This window comes from Rattus rattus, chromosome 11, assembly GCF_011064425.1.
Source record: "Rattus rattus isolate New Zealand chromosome 11, Rrattus_CSIRO_v1, whole genome shotgun sequence".
Classification (NCBI taxonomy): Eukaryota; Metazoa; Chordata; class Mammalia; order Rodentia; family Muridae; genus Rattus; species Rattus rattus.
In genome coordinates, this window is record NC_046164.1 from 70397488 (window position 1) to 70419025 (window position 21538).

The following is a 21538-nucleotide window of genomic DNA, read 5'->3' on the forward strand; positions in this document are numbered from 1 at the left end:
GGTTTTCCTCCAGAGGGAGCCCGAGAGCTCCCCTCGGGGCGGCTTCTGAGGAGACTGTGGCAGCTCTCGGGACACTACAGATCCCATGAGGCCCAGCGCCAGGAAGTGAAGGAAGTGTGGCCTTCTGGGAGTTATAGTCTTTTTTTCCAGTAAACTAGAGTGAGCGCCTGTTTAGTGTCATCCAGAACGTCTGTATTTCTCGCGAAGTACGGGAAGCTGACGCACTCAACGCGAGACGAAGCTGGGCGTGGCTTTGCATCTGCATCCTATGCACGAGTTTCTTGAGCTGCTTGGTCTGTAAGCCCAGTTTTCCAAGCCCAGACTTCCAAAGTGTAGCAGAGTGAATGTCATGGGGAAAGCGAAGCGGACTGGGGCGAGGAGGCAGGTCCACAAAGCGCCGGCAGGGGCGTTCGGAGGCCCGGCGAAGACTAACCCAAATCCATTTGAAGTGAAAGTCAACCGGCAGAAGTTCCAGATCCTTGGCAGGAAGACACGCCACGATGTGGGCCTGCCCGGGGTGTCCCGCGCTCGGGCCATCAAGAAGGTAAGGGGGCAGGCACTACCATGATCTGTATACTATGCCCAATGGCTAGCTGCGTAATTCGTTGTGCATACATCCTGGAGATTGTCTAAGTTAAGATTAATATTGCTGTGATGAAACACCATGACCAAAGCGACTTGGGGAGAAAACGATTTATTTGGCTTACACTTCTATGTTCCCATCGTTGAGGAAATTAAAGGCAGGAGCTCAAATAGGGCAGGAACCTAGAGGCAGAGGCCGATGCAGAAGTCATGGAGGGGTGCTGCTTACTGTCTTCTTTCCATGGCTTGCTCAGCCTGCTTTCTTAAAGCACCTAGGTCCGCCAGCACATGAGTGGCCCCACAATGTCTGGGCCCTCTCCTGTCAATCACTAGTTACGAAACTGCTCTTGAGGCCTGCTTGCAGCCGGTCTTGTGGAGGTGTTTTTTCCAATTGAAATTCCCATCTTTCTGATAACTATACTTTGTGTCAAGTTTGCCTTAAACTAGCCAGCAAAAAGAACTGAGGCAAAACACTGCCTCTTCTTTGCTTGATAATCAAATACCCTTCCTCTGGAAACTCTTCCTCCTTGGGATCTTACAGGTATACATTCTTCTTGACTCCTCTTTGATACCTTGGGGCCTAAGGCTTAGCCAGAATCCATCACTTCTGAGCTCTGAGCTGTCCTGTACCACTGTCCTGTATGCTTTGACCACACTCGACCCATGGATAGGGTTCACAGAGCATGATCTTAGAGTGTTTGAAAATGTCCTTCCTCCGAATTTCATGTGCTTGTCCCCTGGGAAGTAACTGGAATAGTACCTTTTGGGAGTAACCTCATAGCCTCTATCCTTGTTCTTCTGTCCCCAACTCAGGAGTACACTGTACCTTCCTTTCAGATTCTATCTGTAACTGCTGGTGTTCCTCTGACTTTTAAAAAGAAGTTTGTGAGCACCCTTTGTGTTGCATGGCTTTAATCTCTGGGGAAGCCGAGACAGGTGGAGCTCTGAGTTTAAGGGCTACATAGTGAGACTCAAAAACTTCCGGTTGAGTCTCAATAGATAAATAAAATAAATGAGTAAGCAAAAGGCAGTTCATGGTTACTTCGAGAAAATTGACAGGATGGACTTATTGGTAATATTTGTAAAGGAGATAAGTAAGACTTGGCCTTTCTCTTCACAGCTACTAATCTGTACTTTGTTACAAAGGATCCAGTTTGTGTGAGATCTTTTAAGTTGAAGGAAATATCTTTTGAATTGGGTAAAATATCCATACTGCAAGGAGCTGACACTGTCCTCTATGTGGTCCAATGTGTGCATTATAGAAAATACAAATGACTGACTAATAATTCACCAGTGTGTAGTATAGGCCAAGGATGGCAGAGTGGACATTTGGGAATAGAAGAATGTGACATCTAAAAGAGCCCCCAACTGCCATTTCTAGTTAAGCCTTGAGTTTCATGCAGTATACCCTGCCACTTGTAATGTTTATGAGCACTAAATAAAGTGGCAAACTATATTCTTCTCAACTCCACAACCTCTTTTGGTGGCCTCTTCAGTGAAGAGTACAGAGACTTCGTGTGAGAATTATTGGTGTATGATCTGTTTTCCAGAGAACCCAGACTTTACTTAAGGAGTACAAAGAAAGGAACAAGTCCAATGTCTTCACAGATAAACGCTTTGGGGAGTATAATAGTAACATAAGTCCGGAGGAAAAGATGATGAAGAGATTTGCTCTGGAGCAACAGGTATGGAAAAAAATGAGAGGGAAGTCTTTGCTATAAACTTTACACAGGCAGCCCAGGGGAAAGGTGCTTCTTCTTGTTCATCTACACCTCTGAGTTGTTTGCCATGCACAGAGGATATGTCTCAAGTGGTGTCTCTCATTTGGGTAGACAAAGAGGAAGGTACTTTCGAGACACACTAGCTAATAGTAGATAAATACGAGAGCAAATAGCAAGTGGTGGCTGGCGCTGGAGTCGTTTAAGGGTCTGCCTTCAGCTTTGTTGGGTGGAGAACAAGTGAGTGGAGAGCCATTGCCAACAGGGAAGACGGAACAGGAGCTTGGCTTAGCTTAGTTGACTTATGTAAGAATTTTTCTCTACCAGCTCTGCGTATATTTCGATCATCTTTCAGATGGTCCAGAATACTTTTCAGACTGATTATGCTTCACATATAGTAGAAAATAACTAATTTTCTAGGAACTAAACATAATAATTTAAGTAACTGACTGTAAACCTTTTTGTCAAGCGATATCATGAGAAAAAGAACATCTACAACCTAAATGAGGATGAAGAATTGACTCATTACGGCCAGTCCTTGGCTGACATTGAAAAGCACAATGACATCGTGGATAGTGACAGTGACACCGAAGACCGGGGGGCACTGTCTGGTAAGTGGGAGTGCTGCCACAGAAGCCTGGCAGCTTGGAACAAGGGACAGTGTGTTTCTTGTTGGACTTTCTCCTGAAAATGATATTTTAACCTCTTGATGAACTGCACGGGTCAGGATATTTTGCTTTTGTTCTTTGTTTTGTGTGTTTGTTTGAGAACTTTAAGTTGGCATGTGTGATCGATGCCTTTGTGGGCTGGGAAAGCACTGTTACTACCATCGTCTCAATTAACTCTCACGGTAGCCAAGCTCACCTCTAAGCACAGAGAAATAGAGTTAGAGCTTCGCAAGAATCCCCCTCATTGACTTAGCAAGAGCTCTTCTACATTACCTAGCTCCCTAAATGTTCATAAATCCTGACCTAATGGACGTAGTCATGGCATTCGTGTTGGACTGTTAGGTCAGCTTTGTGCAAGAACTGATATTTAGCCTATGCCTATAGGTAACGGCATGAAGCAGAGTGAGCATTGACCTTACTTAACATTATCATATGACTGTATCAAATAGACCAAATCTACAAGGACATTCAGAAATCATCATTCATTCATTAATAGTATGTGTATTGGGGGTTGGGGATTTAGCTCAGTGGTAGAGGCCCTGGGTTCGGTCCCCAGCTCCGAAAAAAAAGAAAAAAAAAAAAATAGTATGTGGATTGATGTCTATATGCAGGTCAGGGCAGGCACAAGATAACGCAGGGCCTGTGATTGGGTGGTTAAAAAAAAAGGCGGGAGCAGAGGTTTTATAAGGCGGGAGAGATGAGAAGGAGATGAGAAGGTAGAGAAGAACCACGATGGAGGCAGAGAAGGACGACCCAGATCTGTGTGACCTTAAAGGCCCCAGGTAGCTATGATTATGTCATAAGGGATGGAATTTTATAGGACAGTTTGTCTTATCTAGCTGGGCAATTTATATCAATATCAATTGGTTCTGAGTTTATTGTGTGGACGTTTTGTGGAGTGGAGAATTTACTGATAGAGATCTGATTGATAAATTACAACCTTCTAGAGTTTTGATTGTAACAAATTCCTGGGAGTTGTGACTATAACCACAGTGGGTGGATGGCTGAATGGGCTGACGTGGCCGCACCCGAGCCAGGGGAACTAGAAGGGCGGTCACTTCTGAGGCTAGCCATGGTGTCGAGATCAGGTGGAGACATTTTTTGCTGATTGGGATGAAAATACCCCTCAGATGCCATGTGCCCCTCTGGTGCCAGCGATAGCGTGGACTGGTGTCTTGATTTTTAATTACATTAATTACCTCGATAGTTTATATGACAAGCAACATTCTTAGTTCTGTGGAAATGTGAGAGAACAAAGACTAAAAGCTTGACATTGGCATTTCCTGTTAGGTGGCAGACTCAGATGGTAAACAGTTATATCATTAAATTGCTTTGTCTGTGAGAGGGGAAAGTGCTATGCACTGGGTGATATGTCCCAGGAGAGGGCTGGCAATGCCAGCAAGTAGACACTGCCGGGCTCACCGAGAAGGCATTTGTACAAAGACTATCCCCTCGTGAGCAGGAGGCTTCCCATGGGAGAAAGTGAATGTGGAGGGTCTGACGTGGGACCTGCTGGAAAGCTGGAGGTTCAGCAGTGGGAAGAGCTAGTGGTAGACAAGCAGAGCCACGTGGGCTCTATCTGTATTTGGCAAGGGGAACCCCTGAGCCATTTACGTCATGACATGCCATCTTCCGATGGGACATCCTGACAGGATATACTAGTAATTTGGATATGAGTGAGGGAGGAAGGGGAATGGGATGACTGTAAAGGTCTTGGCCTAACCCACTGAGAAGATTGGATTGCCGTTCGCTGGAATGGGGGGAACTTTTACATAGGAGTCTTCCGGAGAGACATCCATGGTCAGCTGGAGAGATGGGAACCAGAGGCTACCAAAAAAGCAAGAACAGGAAAAACAGCCTGGGTTAGGAGGTGGTCAGTGAGTTCGTGCAAGCATGAGCATTCTCAGCACGCCATGGGGCCAGCAGGGCAGGTGAGGGAGAAAGAGGGGCTCCTCAAGCCTGGTGATGTGAGATCAGACAAGTCCCCAGAGATCTCCTCTGACCTCCGCATATGTGCTGCGACATGTAACCCCGCCCCCCCACTCCAGTCATACACACATTAATAATTACAATTTTTAAAAAACAACACAGAAAAATATGGGCATGGCACTGTGGGGACAGAGACAGGAGGATCCCTGGGGCTGGTAGGTGGGTGGCTTGAGTTCATGTTCTGTGAGGGAGCCTGTGCTAAGGCAGTAGGAAGAGCACAGTAGACAAGGACACCCAGCATCCGCTGGTCTCCATACAAACACGTAATCCAAACAGAAAGAAGGGCTGACGCCTGAAGAGTCGGAGAAGGCAAAGTGAGACTCTGTTGAGGATGCCCTGGGCATGTTGGCTGAAGCCAAGTAGAGCACTTTCTGTAGAGAGTGGGGGTGTATCAAGCTTACTGGTGTGAAGGAGAAAGACTAGGAGCTGGCTCGTGTCAGTGAGACTCCACAGGGGAATCAGGGCAGTGCCAGAACAGGGGGACTGAAGATGAAGCAGACGGTGCTGGAAGCTTTACTGTGGGATGAAGTTGAGTTTTGTCTTAACATGGAAGCAATAAAGACATGATGTAATAAAGTTAGAGAAGTGGCTGGAGAGATGGCTCAGCGGTTAAGAGCACTGACTGTTCTTCCAGAGGTCCTGAGTTCAATTCCCAGCAACCACATGGTGGCTCACAACCATCTGTAATGAGACCCAGTGCCCTCTTCTGGTGTCTGAAGACAGCTACAGTGTAACGTAGATAAAATAAATAAATAAATCTTAAAATAAATAAAGTCAGAGAAACTGTGGAGGGGGGTGCTTATGCCATTGCTTGAGAACCTGAGTTTGACCCCCAGAACCTACATGAAGGTAGAATGAGAGAACTGACACTCCACAGTTGTCCCCTGACATCTACTTGATTGCCATGGCACTCCATACCCACAATCACATCATGTATAAAATGAAGATTTTTAAAACTGCTCTTAGAGAACAATTGACAAGAGTTCTACCCAAAAGTGGCTGCAGTTATAGCCTGGGTCTCATAATATCTTTTTCTGTCTGTTTCCAGCTGAACTGACTGCTTCCCACTTTGGTGGTGGGGTCCACAAGAATTCCTCTCAGAAGGAAGGAGAGGATGGAGACAAGCCAAAGACACGGAAAGAGCTGATTGAAGAGCTCATTGCAAAGTCAAAGCAAGAGAAGGTGGGCTGCTTAACATTCTAATGCAGACAGCGCCGAGATGTGTCAGACTTTCTTCCCACGGTCATTTATCAGCTGTATTTAATTTCTATCTGAACTTAATATAGGACCATTCATCTTGAAAAGGAATATTCTACGTCTCCATTAAGCTTACCCCTCATGCTTTTGTTGGCTTTAGTATTTATAAAACAGTATAGCTTATTAAACTTGCAGCATCCTGCTCAGAGTTTGCATATGTAGTAGCAGGAAGGTATCTCTGTCTGACTCGGGGCTTTATACTTGCTTCTGGTCCTTTATTTCATGTCAGCAAGTTTCATACTAAGTGGGTCATTGTGTGTTCTTAGACTTGGTTCCAGGCCACTATATATATAATTCCAGTCTAATATAATGGTGTGTGATGTGTGTTTGCTGGATTTTTTTTTCCCCCAGAGGGAAAGACAGGCTCAACGAGAAGATGCCCTTGAGCTCACAGAGAAGCTAGACCAAGACTGGAAAGAAATCCAGATTCTCCTGTCACGCAAATCTAAGAAGTCAGAAAACAAAGAGAAAAAGGAAAAACCCCAGGTGGGTAGCACCCTTCACTTCACAAAAAGCAACAGTGACCTTAATATCTGTTGGCTTTTGACATTTTAACATCTTTGGCTCTTAACTGTGTGTGTGCAGACTTGGGTCCACCGAGCCATTTTGCTGGCCTTATAAATGCTTCCTCTTTGTTTTGTTTTGTTTTGTTTTGTTTTCTCTCCATGTAGCCTTGGCTGGCCTAGAACCCTGTGTAGATCAGGCCTGCCTCATATTCAAGAAGTCTGCCTACTTCTTCCTCCTACTGGGATCCAAGGACCATGGTGCTGTGCTCAACTCTCAGTTAGTTTATCTCGGTGTTTCTCAGGGGAGAAGTACTTTGGGGTAGAACATGGGAAAGTTGTCCTTTTATTCACGTGTGGTATGTTGAATGCTTGGTTTCTTTGCCTCTTGACAGTGATGCTTCCTGCATTTCTCCCAGACTGTTAAATGGTACATTTGTCTAGGAGCAAGGTTCTACTAAAGAAATGGGCTTTTACCAGATTGTACTGCAGCGTGGCCACGTACGTGTCTTCCTGAGTCAGCCGTGTCATTGCTGGGACTCACGTGGTTTCCCAGGTTTTAGGTGTGGTACTCAGATGATGAGCGATGTTTATTTTTGTGAAGGCAGATACATTTGTTAGTTTGGGTGAGGTTTGCTTTGCTCCTTTTTTTTTTTTTTTTTTTTTTTTTTTTTGGGGATAGGTTTCACCGAGAGGAACCTTCATCTGCTATCACCTCCCAAATGCTGGGGTCCCAAGCATTATTGTGCCCAGCAGTGACATGATTTAAGAATAGTTTTTACCTCCCAAGTGCTGGGATTAAAGATGTATGCCACCACAATTTGAGGCCAGTCTCTCTATAGATTGAGTTCCAGGGCAGCTAGGTTCACAGCAAAACTGTGGCTTGAAAATAATACATAATAATATAAATATATATTTTATATAATATACAAGTATATGAAATAATTTTTTTATGAGCAGAAATGCCCATGTAGCCCACATGTCTACCTGCTTTTCAGTTTTTAGAAGCCATTAAAACAGCTTGCTTTTAGTTATGTATTTATCAGGGTGGGGAATGATATGCACGTGTGTGTGGGTACTTGTGGAGGCCAAGGCTGGGCAGCATCTTCTGGACCTGGAGCTGTGGAACACAGGATAGGGGCCAGGAACCCTGGTGCTCTGCAAGAGCAGCAAGTCCTCTTAATCGCTGAGCCATCTCCCTGGCCCCAGGAACAGTTGTCTGTGTAGAAGAAAAGACTTAGGCATGGTTGGTCCCCTTCCTATGGCATTTAGTGGAATGTTCTTTACTTTTGTAAACAGTTCTGAAAAACATCTCGTTTTTTCCTTAGCCCGATGCTTATGACATGATGGTTCGTGAGCTTGGCTTTGAAATGAAGGCACAGCCTTCTAACAGGATGAAGACGGAAGAGGAACTGGCAAAGGAGGAGCAAGAGAAGCTCAGGAAATTGGAGGTACATACGGGTGACTTGTCACTGAGTGGATGGCCCAGCTGGATACCCAGGAGGCTCAGCTCCCTCACTGGAGGCCTGTGTGCATCAGACTCTCGTTTATAAGCTTTTCTGCTCCATCTTGGCAGATGGATTGGGCCGTGTTTAAATTTTACTTTGGTGCAGACATAAATGTTTTTTTATTTCATTTGTAAGATAATCATATGAAGTAAAATACAGTGTGTGAGGCCTTTCTTTGTACGCCTCCCACAAACAACCGCTGGGACTGGAGTGAGCGCATTGCCTTCTAAACCATTGCCTGTGCGTTCAGGGTCTCAGTTTATTGAGTTTAAACAGATACTGCGCAGCTGCTGCCGCCGCAGGCCTCTTCCACAGCTCGGTGTTTGTAGAGGACTGACGGACACAGCCTGTGGCTTCTCTTTCCTTACTGCCTTAGGCTGAAAGACTTCGAAGAATGCTTGGAAAAGACGAACATGAAAATAAAAAGAAACCAAAACATACGTCGGCAGATGATTTAAATGATGGCTTTATCCTAGATAAAGACGATAGGCGTTTGCTTTCTTACAAGGTAAGATGTGCGCCGCCCCCTTCGAAATCACATTTCCTAGTAGTCACTGAGGGGCCCACTATGGCTGGAGTATTGAAACCTTAGAAACAGTTCCTGTCACATCTCATTGTGTATTTGCAGCCTGGCAGGTGTCAGGCTTTAAAGAGAAGATCCCAACAACCATGTCCTTCCATCTAGAGAAGGAGCTGGAGCAGAACCCCACAGCCTAGGCTTTCTTTACCTCAGTTGCTGACTTCTCCCATCCCCGATGTATTCTTTAAACCGGTGGTGATCTTTCGGGTTGTATACTGCTGACAGCGCTAACTCATGGTTAATCATTGTTACTGGGTTTGAATTGGAGGGGTGGAGGATAGGCTCTTGCTGTGTAGCCCAAGCGAGGCTGGACCTCACTATCCTGCCTTCTGAGTTCCGGGACAAGAGGGATGTGCCACCATGAGTACTGTTGTATGGTGCTGGGGCCTGAGCCGGGGTCTCATTTGTGAGGGACGCAGTCTGTGCCGCTAGGTATATCCTTGGTACCCACAACCCCCAGCTCCACAGAGGACTAAGCTTCAAATGCATGAACACTCAAGGAACTAACCAAAGCACTACGAGAAAGCTTCAGTTCCTATGCTGTAGGGTACCTCAGAGAAGAGGACAAGGCAGCCCAAGCAGATGAGAAAAAAATGATACCCATTGCCATGGTGTTCTGGTATTGCTGTAGAATGTTCCAACCGTGGTCACCATGGTCTTTTTCTAGGATGGTAAAATGAACATCGAGGATGCCCAGGAAGAGCAAAGCAAGGGAGCAGATGGCCAAGAGAATGACCCGAAAGAGGAAGAAGATGAGAGTGAGGAAGAGGGTGAAGATGGTGAGAGCTGTGAGGACCCAGACGAGAGCGATGGCCCAGACAGCCACTCAGACCTAGAATCCAGTGCAGAGACCGAGGAGGAAGACGAGACACCGGAGAAAGAGCAGCGTCAGACTCCGGGGGGGAAGTCGCCGAAGGAGGCTCAGAAGGCTCAGAAGGCTGCTGCGGCCGAGCTGCCCTATGTCTTCGCAGGTGAGCACAGTTTCCTATTTCCAGGCTGGGATTTAGTCCCCAGCCTTGCCGGGCTTTGTTGTTTTCTAAATAGTGGCCACAGCGTGTACTTGCGAGTATCCCTCCCTGGAGATGCAATTGCGAATGCATGGTCACGTTCCCGATCGTGATGTCTGTGCTGTGCGGCCAGTTGTCATTCCTGGTATCTGTGGGTCTGCATATTAGCATGACTTTCACATCGGCTACCCGGCCACAGAGAGTCCTGTCTGCAGGCGTGAAGCAGGCACCTTTCTGCAGCAGGATGTAGATTAGATTCCTGGGCCATTCGTACAAAGGCTTTGCACTCCAGCCACAACAAATACCTTTTATCAAATGTAGTATTCTTTGATCTGAAACAGAAAATCTCTCCAGTTATAGCGAGCAACCCTGACTTGTTCTGTGGCTGAAGGTTAGTTCCAGAAAAGATAGCTAATGAGTGAAGCTGGCTTCCATGCAGGAGACTTGATGTATGAGTCGCAGGAAATGGATTTGCTTCACACACATGCCCCACTCCTGTCTGACATCTATGCTGAGACCAGCACTGCCCCAGAGATAACTCATGGTTTGTGGGTCTTCAGGCAAATGACCACTTGATGAAATCCATGGGTCAGACTGCTTTGGGGCTGTCCTCAGGCCCAGGATCCGAGTAACGTCATTTAAGTAACATCAGGCTCCCTGGATAAGAGTAGACATAGAGGCTAAATAAACACCTTCGATAGCATTTAAGTTAAGTAACTTCAGAAAGTGAAGGAGCCATGCCTACACGGTGTAAGTGGCCCTGTGGATTGTTGTCCTGTTGAAGGTTAACTGTGAAATATGTCTTGTATTTGTGATAGCTCCTGAATCCTTTGAGGAGCTGAAGTTTTTATTATCAGGAAGATCAATGGAAGAACAGCTTTTGGTGGTGGAGAGAATTCAGAAGTGCAACCATCCGAGTCTTGCAGTAGGAAACAAAGCGAAACTGGAAGTACGCTGGGATCAGTGTGTTGGGCTTTGGGGTATTAGCATGGTCTCGTTTCTGTGAATGCGAGACTTACTTGGAGGTACACAATACCGAGTGCCTTGGTGTTTGCTCAGGGCCTGCCTCCCATTGATTATCACTGTGGTGACACAGTGATGAGGAGCAGAAAGCCACACATGGCATCAAGCTCCTCAGGCTCCTCTCTGCCTCAGAGCAGCCCTGTTACCCTCCTTTCACATGTCAGGAAACTGACTCACAGCCAATCGAGTGGCCAAGACTTTGACTAAATGAGTCGCTATTGGTTCCATTCCTTAGATGATCATGTTCATATCTAGACCATGCAAGACTATAGCTTTCTTCACTTTTTATTGTTGATCTTGTTGTTATAGTTGTCGTTTCTCTCATTTTGTTTGTGAGAAAGCATCTCACCGTATCTCTGGATGCCCTGGAACTCATTCAGGCTGGCCTCAAATGCTCAGAGATCTCCCTAGCTCTGCTTCCCGGGTGCTGGGACTATCGGCGTGCACCACCACAGCCAGCTCTGTTTTGTTTTTGAGATGGTCTCATACTTAGTGACCCAGGGAGCTTCAACCTTCTGAGTACTGAGACAACCGGCACAACCTACCACACCTCAATTATTGTTTGGTTTTAATAAATTATACACCATCCGCCATTCCATAAAGAGCATGTCCTATCTTTAGCTGTCTTTCCTCATTTATGTCCAGCAGTTTCTAGCAGTGTTTCTTCTTGTGTTTTGTTTATATTCCCCTGAATCCTTTGTCCCGGTGGGCCCTGGCCAGGGTGTAGGTGTTCTGGGAGTTGTAGGCTGTGGTTTAGCCTTTGGTATTTGGCACTGAGTGACCTCCCAATCTCTGTCCTTGCAGAAATTGTTTGGCTTCCTTTTGCAATACATAGGAGATTTGGCCACAGACAGTACACCAGACCTCAAGACCATCGATAAGTTGGTTGTGTAAGTAAAAATGTTTGCATCAAGAAGAATATGGGGGTTGGGGATTTAGCTCAGTGGTAGAGCGCTTGCCTAGGAAGCGCAAGGCCCTGGGTCCGGTCCCCAGCTCCAAAAAAAAAAGAACAAAAAAAAAAAAAAAAAAAAAAAAAAAAAGAAGAATATGGGGCTGAGTTGGACAGTTTTTATACTATCTAATGTTGTAATACACATTTGGTGTCCTTGTGGCAGTCAGTGGCAGTGTGACCTGAGCAGGCAGGTGACCGCCCTCAGCTATACAGTGACCACACAGCACATCCCCACTGGCTTGCAGCTTTCCCCTCTGTCATATGCTACCCATGCAGGGATGAGCTAACCTTAGATTACCAACAAGTTGACTGCAAATCAAAGCTGGTGAGCCCTTCAGTCACAGCATTCGTTCATTGGCTTGTGTTTGTTTCATTTGGCACTGAATCCTCAAGCACCCTCTGGGTGGGTTGAGAAGGATTCGGTCCTTGCCTCACTGGACCCACACAGGAGGTGCTTTGCTTGAGTCTGGGTGCCTGCTGGGGAACATGTCCACTTGTCTTGCCTAGGGGTGGCTATAGAAGGTTTGGTCTTAACCACAGTTGTAATCTGTGGCCCCTGTGGTGGTTTCCTGCTCCCCGTGTGGTGGCTGGAAGATCAGAAGAAACAGACCTCTCTGTCAGGAGCTGTGTACTGGCTGGCATGTTGGATACTGGAGGGGGCACTCCTGAGACACTTCTGTGCTGCATAACTAGCCTGTGTGTCACTTGCGTGTGCACAGTGTGAGGAGATATAAGTTCACATGGGAAGTGCTATGGCCAACGCTTAGAATGTGTTCCCAACGGTATTGATGTCATACACAACCATGGTGCCTCACATACTCTCCTTTACCACTTAAACACTATGACTGGGGTTTTAGAAAATGGCAAAAACACACATATTATTATAAAATGCTTTTTGAAATGTCACCTGGACCACCAGAAAGGCCAGCATTGGTAGTAAGAAAAGTGGGCCCTTGAGGTTGGGCTCTTAGCTCAGCAGTAGAGCACTGCCGACTGCATGAGATGGGGTTCAGTACCCAGCCACACAACGGAGGTGCATATCCGTCTGCAGGCTCCCTGCTCTCCCTTGCGGAGTCAGCGGCTGTCCTGGAACATCGTTTTGAGATTTGTTGCTTCGGTCATTTGCTTTTCTTATCTAAAGTCATCTCAATTATGTTTTTGTTGAACAGGCACTTATATAATCTGTGCCAGATGTTTCCTGAATCTGCAAGTGATGCCATAAGATTTGTTCTCCGAGATGCCATGCACGAGATGGAAGAAATGATTGAGACCAGAGGCCGGGCAGCGTTTCCAGGGTTGGATGTGGTAAGCAGAGACGGCGTTCATCAGATGTCTTTGCATCCACCAGAAACCAAGTTTATTTTGTCACACAGAATGGTCGGCATTGCATGCCATGCTCCTGTCTGAGAGGTTCACCGTCCCGTAGGTGTCCAGCCTGTGAGCCCACGGGTCCCATATTTCCCATGAATGCGACTGAGTGCATTTGTAGATGACATGTAGTGTCATGTTGAAATGTGACAGCTTGAACACTCCTGCTAGACCTTCCAGAATGATCTGAGAGAACTGCAACAAGATATGAGAGGACTGTATATATGGTCTTCACTCTTTTCTTTAATCTGACTTTTTTTCTTACCTTACTCATTTTATATCCTGTTCAGTGCCTTACATAATCCCTCCCCTTCCTTCCTCCTTCCTTTCTCTGAGTGCATGGGGGCTCCCCTGGGTATCCCCCAAACCTGGCACTTCACGTCTCTGCAAGGCTAGGTGCTTCCTCTCCCACTGAGGCCAGACAAGGCAGCCCAGCTAGAAGAACACACCCGGGTACAGGCAGCAGCTTTTGGGACAGCCCCTGCTCCAGTTGTTTGGGACCCACATGAAGACCAAGCTGCACATCTGCTACACATGTGTAGAGACGTAGGTCCAGCCCGTGATACATTCTTAATGATTGATGGATAGGAGAATTCTGGCATGAGTCTACACAGGCTTTGTCAAATTATTATGAGAGAGATGGAGTTCAAGACAGACAAAACCACTGTCTGCAGACTGATTGCAGCCTGCATTCTTTTCTTTCAAATGTTGAAGAATATTTAAGTCTCTGAGATTTTAACAATGTTGTCATCCTCTTGTGTTTCATCTTTGAATTAATAGGAACACTCAGAAATGGTGGCTACTTCTTTTTCTCATGTTTGTGTTGAAATGGGTCATCAGTGACTCAGAGGTGCTTAAGCTTTTGTTAATATTTTTTATATGCATGCTGAAAGATGGCTGGCCTGAGTCAGCTTACTAGTTAGGTGGTCTTCTTGACCCTCCCCGCTCACTTCTTACCTGCTTACCTATTTGAGCCAGGGCTGTTGAGTGCTGTTGTAGACATTAATTTGGGGTGGGAGGGTATTAAATAAGTTCCAAGTCCTTTCAAGCCACATGGTCATGTGTGGATTCTTCATCCTCTCTCAGCATCTCTCTTATTGGGGGTGGGGGTATTTATTATAGTTGTACCTGCTCAGATGCCTCGGATAAGCTAATACGAGCGTTCATGAGACGCTAACCTTCACGTGGCCCTGTTGGTGCTGAGACACAGCTGCCAGTACAGCAGTGGCTGTGTAGCTCATACTGCAGTTCTGCTGCTGCTACACCAAGGAGCTGTGCTGCACAGGAAGTTTGCCAGGCCATGGAGCTAGCAAGGTTCTCTTTACCAAGAACCACAAGTTGGGGTGGAGGGGTAGAGCCCCTGCCTGAGCAGAAGGAGGGGCGTTTATTAGTGTGTGCCTGCGGGCTCTAAGTGTGCTCGATCAAAGGAGGGGCGTTTATTAGTGTGTGCCTGCGGGTTCTAAGTGTGCTCGGTCAAAGCTCTGCGTGCATTGGAGGGTTTCCTGGTGCCTTTGAAGGGAGTTTATTAGTGTGTGCCTGCGGGTTCTAAGTGTGCTCGATCAAAGCTCTGCGTGCATTGGAGGGTTTCCTGGTGCCTTTGAAGGGAGTTTATTAGTGTGTGCCTGCGGGTTCTAAGTGTGCTCGATCAAAGCTCTGCGTGCATTGGAGGGTTTCCTGGTGCCTTTGAAGGGAGTTTATTAGTGTGTGCCTGCGGGTTTAGTGTGTGCCTGCGGGTTCTAAGTGTGCTCGATCAAAGCTCTGCGTGCATTGGAGGGTTTCCTGGTGCCTTTGAAGGGAGTTTATTAGTGTGTGCCTGCGGGTTCTAAGTGTGCTCGATCAAAGCTCTGCGTGCATTGGAGGGTTTCCTGGTGCCTTTGGCTGTTCCTGCTTTCCCATATGCTTGGAGTAGAACTACAGGGATTGGCTGCTGAGACATGGCTGTCTACCGAGTAGACACAGGATATCACTTGGTGTCCAGTGGGTCCCTAGCTTTGTCACCCTGAAGCCCCATTTCTTCAGGCTAAAGGTGAGGGTTGAAGACCTTTCCAAGGTCACAGGGTAGAACAGACCCATCCTTCTGACATTCCAAAGGAGCCTGGCTCTGTGTGGGGAAACGTGGGAACGCTGGTGTGTCCTGGGAGGTATTGAGGGAAGCCGTGGCCTACAGGGAGTCATGAGGGCTTGTCAATGCCTGTTGTATCTCACCAGGACTTTTAACACTAGTTTTGCCCTGTGACCTTTTTTAACCTCTCTTTCCCTTTAATTTGTATTGTGACACTTCTTTTCCAGCTCATTTATTTGAAAATCACTGGGCTGTTATTTCCAACCTCCGATTTCTGGCATCCAGTTGTGACACCTGCCCTGATCTGTATGAGCCAGATGCTTACCAAGGTGGGTCTCATCCTCCGGGGGTATGTGGAGTCATCCCAGTCACGGGACTACATGAAACAGGAGTGTACTTCACATCCCAAGAGCCTGTAGTCTCAATTACAAGTGACACAAGGGTCACATGAATCCAGCAGGTCAGGCTTGAATGGGAAAGCCTGTCTCAAAGTAAAAAATAAGTGCATAGTTATTGACCGTTAAGATGTGGCATAAGATTGGTCATCTTAAAGGGCTTGTGAGGACCGGTGGGGATCAGGAGTTTCAAGGTCAGACAGCAGCCTAGTCCCGTTCCCAGAGCTCCCTGCGTGAGCTATTCCAGATGGAGTAGGGTGGAGAGAGCTGGGACGGGAGGCTCGACTCGACGGAAGCAAAGGGCTTGTGTTCAGACTGTGCTTCTCCTGTGTTGGCACCGCTTCCCTGCCCCGTGATCGTGTGGCCTTCACAGTCAGTAAGACTCTCTCAGGGCAGGGCTTCCCGGGACGCTCAGGGTGGGTGCTGGCTGTCTGCCCAGTGTAGTATTCTAGAACGTGGTTCAGAGCAGTCACCGTCTCTGTGGGTTCCTTCTAGTGTCCAGTCACGTCCCTGCGAGATGTGGTAAAGGGCCTGTTTGTGTGCTGCTTATTCCTGGAGTATGTGTCTCTGTCTCGGAGGTTCGTCCCTGAGCTTCTAAATTTTCTTCTTGGGATTCTTTATATAGCAACTCCAAACAAGAAGAGCCAAGGTAAGTTGATTATGGAGACTTTCAAATACGCATTAGAGGTTTTGTTTTTTAAGTATTTACATGCATATTCTAGAGAGTTGAGAGAACACTGAGAAAAACTCTGCAATCCAGGAACCAACTACCTTTCTCTGAATCAGTGTGTGCGCGTGCATGCACACTGCGTACCAACCTCACACTTGGGTGTTCACCTCTCCAGGGCTGAGGTAACCTATGCAGCAGACTCAAGTGTTGGAACTTTAAGTATTGGGGACTAAATACATTATGAAAATTAATCTTCCCTTCTTTCACCCTTTACCCCTAGGGAGGAGAGGTAATAAGGATTGAGCCCTGACCTCCCTCTTCTTATCAAGATGCAGTCTCAGCCAGCTGTGGACGCACACGCCTTTAGTCCCGGTCCCAGGCCTTGGGAAGCAGAGGCAGGTGGATCTCTGGATCCAGGGCTGACTTTGTCTACAGAGCAAGTTCTAGGGCAGCCATGACTACACAGAGAAACCCTATTTAATAATAGCAACAACAACAACAATAATAATGTCTTTTCCTAGGCTGCTCTCAAATCCTAGACTAAAATGATTTCCTGCCTCCCACATAGCTGAAACTACGGGTGTGCACCACCACTCCCACCTCTCTCTCCACTCTTTATGGCCAGCACTGCAGTGCGGTGTCTGTAAGTTGAGACTCTGGGAAGGGGGGCTCAGGGGAGCCAGAGTACTGGAGAGTTCCAAGTCTTACCTGGTTTCTTTCCCTGGTTACTGCTCTCCGTGGCTGTGGCTGACATTTCCATCAGGAAGCAAGGTGCTGCCTGAGACGGGTGTACAGTGCTGCTAAGGGCCCCAGCAGTCAGGTGCCCTCCTCAGAAACCAGGCAGTGACTCAGTTCAGTCCTCCAGTTGCCACCATCCCTTGGATTTCCTGTCACATGATGTTCCTGCACAGAGCTCCCTTGTGGTAGTGCTCTACAAACACTGCCTGCCCCTAGGTTTCAGGCTTGGCCTAAGAACAAGCCATCCAGCATGACCCTTGTTACAGATCTCTATAGTTCCCTGGAGAGGATACTGCAATAGAATGCAGGTACTACAGTGCAGTCAAGAAGGTGGTCCCAGGCTGGAAGGATGGCTCAGTGGTTACACTGACTGATCTTCGTGGAGTCCTGAGTTCAAACATGGCTCTCAACCATCTGTAACGGGATCCAATGCCCTCTTCTGGTGTGTCTGAAGACAGCTGTAGTATACTTATATATAATAAATAAATCTTTAAAAAAAGAAGAAGGTGGTCCCTTGGCCTAGTAGAAGATTAAAACAGCTGACCATCCACTTGTCTCTCTCATGCACCCAGCCACTCCCATTTAGCCTGAAGTCTGTCCCAGCATGGTCCCCCTCCATCTTTGCTGATGCCCATCTTATTTACCCTCCCAAGCCTGCTCAGACCTCTGGGGAACCCTGCCTGCCCACTCCCTTGCACTCTGGCTGCTCTTCACTCTACTTGTTTTGGGATCCAACTTTGCTTTCTCTATATCTCTAGTTCATTTATCTGTAAGGGTGCTGGCATGACGGGATAAGGCTGTCCTTGGTCATGTCCTAAGTGCTTAACCCATGTGTGTAACCTGAATAAGGCCATAGGAAGTGTGTCGCTAGCAGGCTTCCAAGTTAAGTTAGGCACATGCCTTCCCCCTCTGGAGCTTTCCCCACAGGTATCCTGTCTACTTATTTATTTGCTTGTTTGTTTTGGTTTTGGTTTTGGTTTTTCAAGACACATTTTTCTCTGTGAAACCCTAGCTGTCCTGAAACTCACTCTAAGCCGAGCTGGCCTCGAACTCAGAGATCTGCCTGCCTTTGCCTCCTGAGTGCTGGCATTAAAGGTGTGAACCACCACTGCCTAGCACAGGTTTCCTTTCTGTGCTTGTCTGGGTAGCTGGAATGAGTACACTGGCATCTAGCACGACCCGACAGCTTGCTTGGTGCACAGACAACTTTTAAAGGCTGAGCTACAGAGCAGGCCCTCTGAACCCGCCATATCTGGGTCCTTTCTGACCTGTCATGCTTGGGATTCAGGTTCCACTCTGGTGCACCCTTTCAGAGCACTTGGGAAGAACTCGGAGTTGCTCGTGGTCTCTGACAAAGCAGATGTGGCCACCTGGCAGAGGGGAAGCCTCCCCTTGCACTGGGCAAATAGACAGAGCGCCCTGACAGCGACTGAGGCGAATCACACCAGGTATGTGTGACACCCCAGGGGTCTCTGGAGTAAATGTAACATGCAGCGTTATTTCCTAAGTACACTTACCCGATTGGGAACTGAAACTGAGCCCCATTTAAAAGTGTTGTTTCATTTCTCGTGCCCTCTGCTCTGGGCAAACAGTATCTCCTAGACTACCACAGTGAGCCATTTAGCCTTTCTGCCGATTTGATTGCACTTGGATTTTCTGAGCTGTGGATGAGACTTTATTTTGCCAGTGTTATTGGCTTATGACTAACGACTGAGATAGGATGGCTGAGCCTTTCATTGTCCTTTGCTCTTGTAGGCTGTCCTGCGTAGCCTCGTGTTTGAGCCTGCTGAAGCACTGTGTGCTCATGTACAGTGCATTGCCGTCCTTCCATGCCATCGTCACACCCCATCGAGCCCTCCTGGCAGAGCACCTTGCCCGTAGCCTCCCCCAAGAGCTTCAGGTGAGGCTTACTGGTAACTAGGCGCCTTGCCCTGTCCTCGACTGTTCAGTACCTGGCACGAGCTTAGTGTTTTTGTCATTGAAGTTGCAGCTTAAAAGGCATCACAGGAACCATCTAGAATCTCTAAGTGTAAGAACCAGAGCCTTCTTAGCCCCACTCTCGTTCCGGGCCATCCAAAGTACCTTACCTCACAGTTTCTGAGGGTGACCTCTCCCTCCTGTAAAGGGACACCCTCACTTGGTCCTTGGCGCCCCCGTGTGTCTAAACAAGGCTTTCGATGCTACAGCATGTGTGGTGGTCGGCAGCACTTCATACCTGCGCTTGCTCCCCATCCCATCTAGGTGTCCCTCCTGTCCCACCTCACTATTTTGTGCCCCTTGTTCCTGACTTGTCTCCTGTCCTCTGCCTTCAGCCGTCCCCACCCCATCATTGCGTATCCACATATCAGCCCAGGTTCCTTGGAGAAAGGAATGTGTCTCCTCCGTGCCCTACCCCCAGTGGTGTCTCCATTCACAATAAAGACAGGCTGGGGCTGCAGTGCAGGCCAGAGTGGCCTTCCCTGGGCCTCACCACTGCGCTCTGGGCTTCGCACAGGCTTCCCCTCAGTTTCGGTGATGTTCACAGTTGCTCTTCCCCGGACCCTGCCCTGAGTTTTGTGTGCCGTTTGCCCATGGTGCTGCCCTTTCCTGTACACATTACACCCTCACCTCTGTGCCTCTTGAAGACAGACCTGGCTCTCCTGATTGCTGAGTCCCCCGAGTCTGGAGCAAGCCATCCCTGGACTATACTGAGTTGCTAGCACCTCCTCAGAATGCACCACTGTGGCCAGTGACTGGTTTGTCCTTCTGTTTAAAGGACCTTTGGTCTTACAGCTTTAGGCTGGCCAGTTAGGGTGATAGAGTTTCTGAGTTCTCACAGGACATTTAGATGGACCAAGACTACACAGTAGGTGCAGGCAGGCAAGAAAACTGGGTTCCTGACCACGTCTGTGTGAGGGAAAGGGACAAGACCAACATTAGTGAGCTGGCGTCTACAGGCTTCTCCAGAGGCCTTCAGGGATATCTGGAAGCCAAACCTTAGCTGTGTGGCGGCAGAAGTCCTGTTCTGCCACAGCACATGTTGCTCTGACCGCTGCCTGCACACACTGCCAGTCACCTAGGCAGGGCAGGTACTCCTGTGTACTTTAGTCAGAATTTGGCAGATGGTGCCTTGCCAATGTGTCCCTAGCAGAAAAGCCACATGCTACTCTCTGGATACCAGCTCTCAGATTTGCAGCTTTCTCACTGGGTAGGGGGTGGGAGCGGGGTTTATGTATTGGCATATGCATGGAGGTCAGAGTGCAGTGCCTTTGAAATTTAGTTTCCAGACATTGTACTCGGGCTTGGTGGCCAGAGGCCTTATCTGCTGAACCGTCTCACTAGGCCACTTCAGTTTTTAAGGGGTCCCTATTGCATGTGTTCCCTTTATAGAGGATGGCAGCGCAGCCAAGCTATACCTGACAGCCCAGTGGGTGTAGCATAGGCAGCTGCAAGTAGGGCCTCTCGGGACCGCTTAACCATGCCTTTACATGTTCCTCAGGAGCTGTCTCGAAGCATACTGTCAGAAGTGGAAAGCCAGAAGCAGCACTGCCCGCCACTGATCTGTGAGAAGAGCAAGCCAGTCCCCCTAAAGCAGTTCACCCCCCGGCTAGTCAAAGTGTGAGTGTCGGGTACCCTGAGGAGGCCAGGACCGAGTGGGCTGCTTGTAGCCTGTGACGGGAGGTGCTGCCCTCGGGCAGTCCACTCACCTCTGTAGCCTTTTTGACTCTCTTTAGGCTTGAGTTTGGACGGAAACAAGGCAGCAGTAAGGAAGAACAGGAAAGGAAAAGATTAATCCACAAACACAAGCGGGAATTTAAAGGCGCTGTCCGGGAGATCCGAAAGGATAATCAGTTCCTGGCCAGGATGCAGCTCTCAGAAATCATGGAACGGTGAGGAGAACTATGCGTATGGGACTAAGGCACCACTATGGTGTGACACCACACTCACAGGCTGCTGTTTTTTCTCAGCACCAGGAAGCATGGTGACCGATATCTGGCAGCTTTTGCAGGACTGAGGGTTGAGCCATGCATGTATGGTTCTGAATTGTTAGCATTCAAACAGAAGAAAAGGCAAAATACCCTGAAAACTGGTGCAAAATTAACACTTGCCTTTTTTTCCTCCTTTTTCTTTTTAGGGATGCGGAAAGAAAGCGCAAAGTAAAACAGCTTTTTAATAGCCTGGCCACACAAGAAGGTGAATGGAAGGCTCTGAAGAGGAAGAAGTTTAAAAAATAAACTGTTTATAAATGTAACCAGGATTGGTTGTGTGTTGTGTGTTGTAATGAAGGGATCTGGAGGGGCCCCCTGCCGTGCTCAGCATCTTGGCCTTCCAATGATAGAGCGAGCTCAGAAACGTGCTCTGGATGTACTGTGAGAGTTCTGCACTGTTAGGTGATAGCCACGCCACAGAATGACATTTCAGGCAGTTGTCCCATAAAACTGACAAGCTATCATAGTCTAGGTAAGTACACTATATACGTCACCTCCCTGCACACTCCTCAGGTCATTTATCACACATGACAGAACATGACTGAATCGT

The 21538-nt window shown here is 47.7% G+C and overlaps 1 protein-coding gene across 1 annotated transcript; it reads left to right on the forward strand.

The window, feature by feature from the left end:
* The first annotated feature begins 252 nt into the window (after positions 1–252).
* On the forward strand, positions 253–21251 carry Nop14 (NOP14 nucleolar protein). Its single transcript, XM_032915844.1, has 18 exons — positions 253–544; positions 2133–2267; positions 2770–2911; positions 6006–6139; positions 6566–6700; positions 8046–8168; positions 8602–8733; positions 9473–9776; positions 10631–10761; positions 11640–11725; positions 12957–13092; positions 15445–15546; positions 16108–16261; positions 18309–18468; positions 18776–18920; positions 20499–20617; positions 20734–20889; positions 21135–21251. The coding sequence occupies exons 1-18, from the start codon at positions 350–352 to the stop codon at positions 21232–21234; spliced, it is 2589 nt and encodes an 862-aa protein (XP_032771735.1). The 5' UTR covers positions 253–349; the 3' UTR covers positions 21235–21251.
* The last annotated feature ends 287 nt before the right edge of the window (positions 21252–21538 follow it).

Bases quoted from the DNA above. Each gene is read 5' to 3' on its own strand.
- Nop14 (XM_032915844.1), top strand. From the start codon at position 350: ATGGGGAAAGCGAAGCGGACTGGGGCGAGGAGGCAGGTCCACAAAGCG. The intron at 18,921-20,498 runs GTGAGGCTTACT...CATGTTCCTCAG, and splicing joins GCCTCCCCCAAGAGCTTCAG to GAGCTGTCTCGAAGCATACT. The intron at 20,618-20,733 runs GTGAGTGTCGGG...GACTCTCTTTAG, and splicing joins ACCCCCCGGCTAGTCAAAGT to GCTTGAGTTTGGACGGAAAC.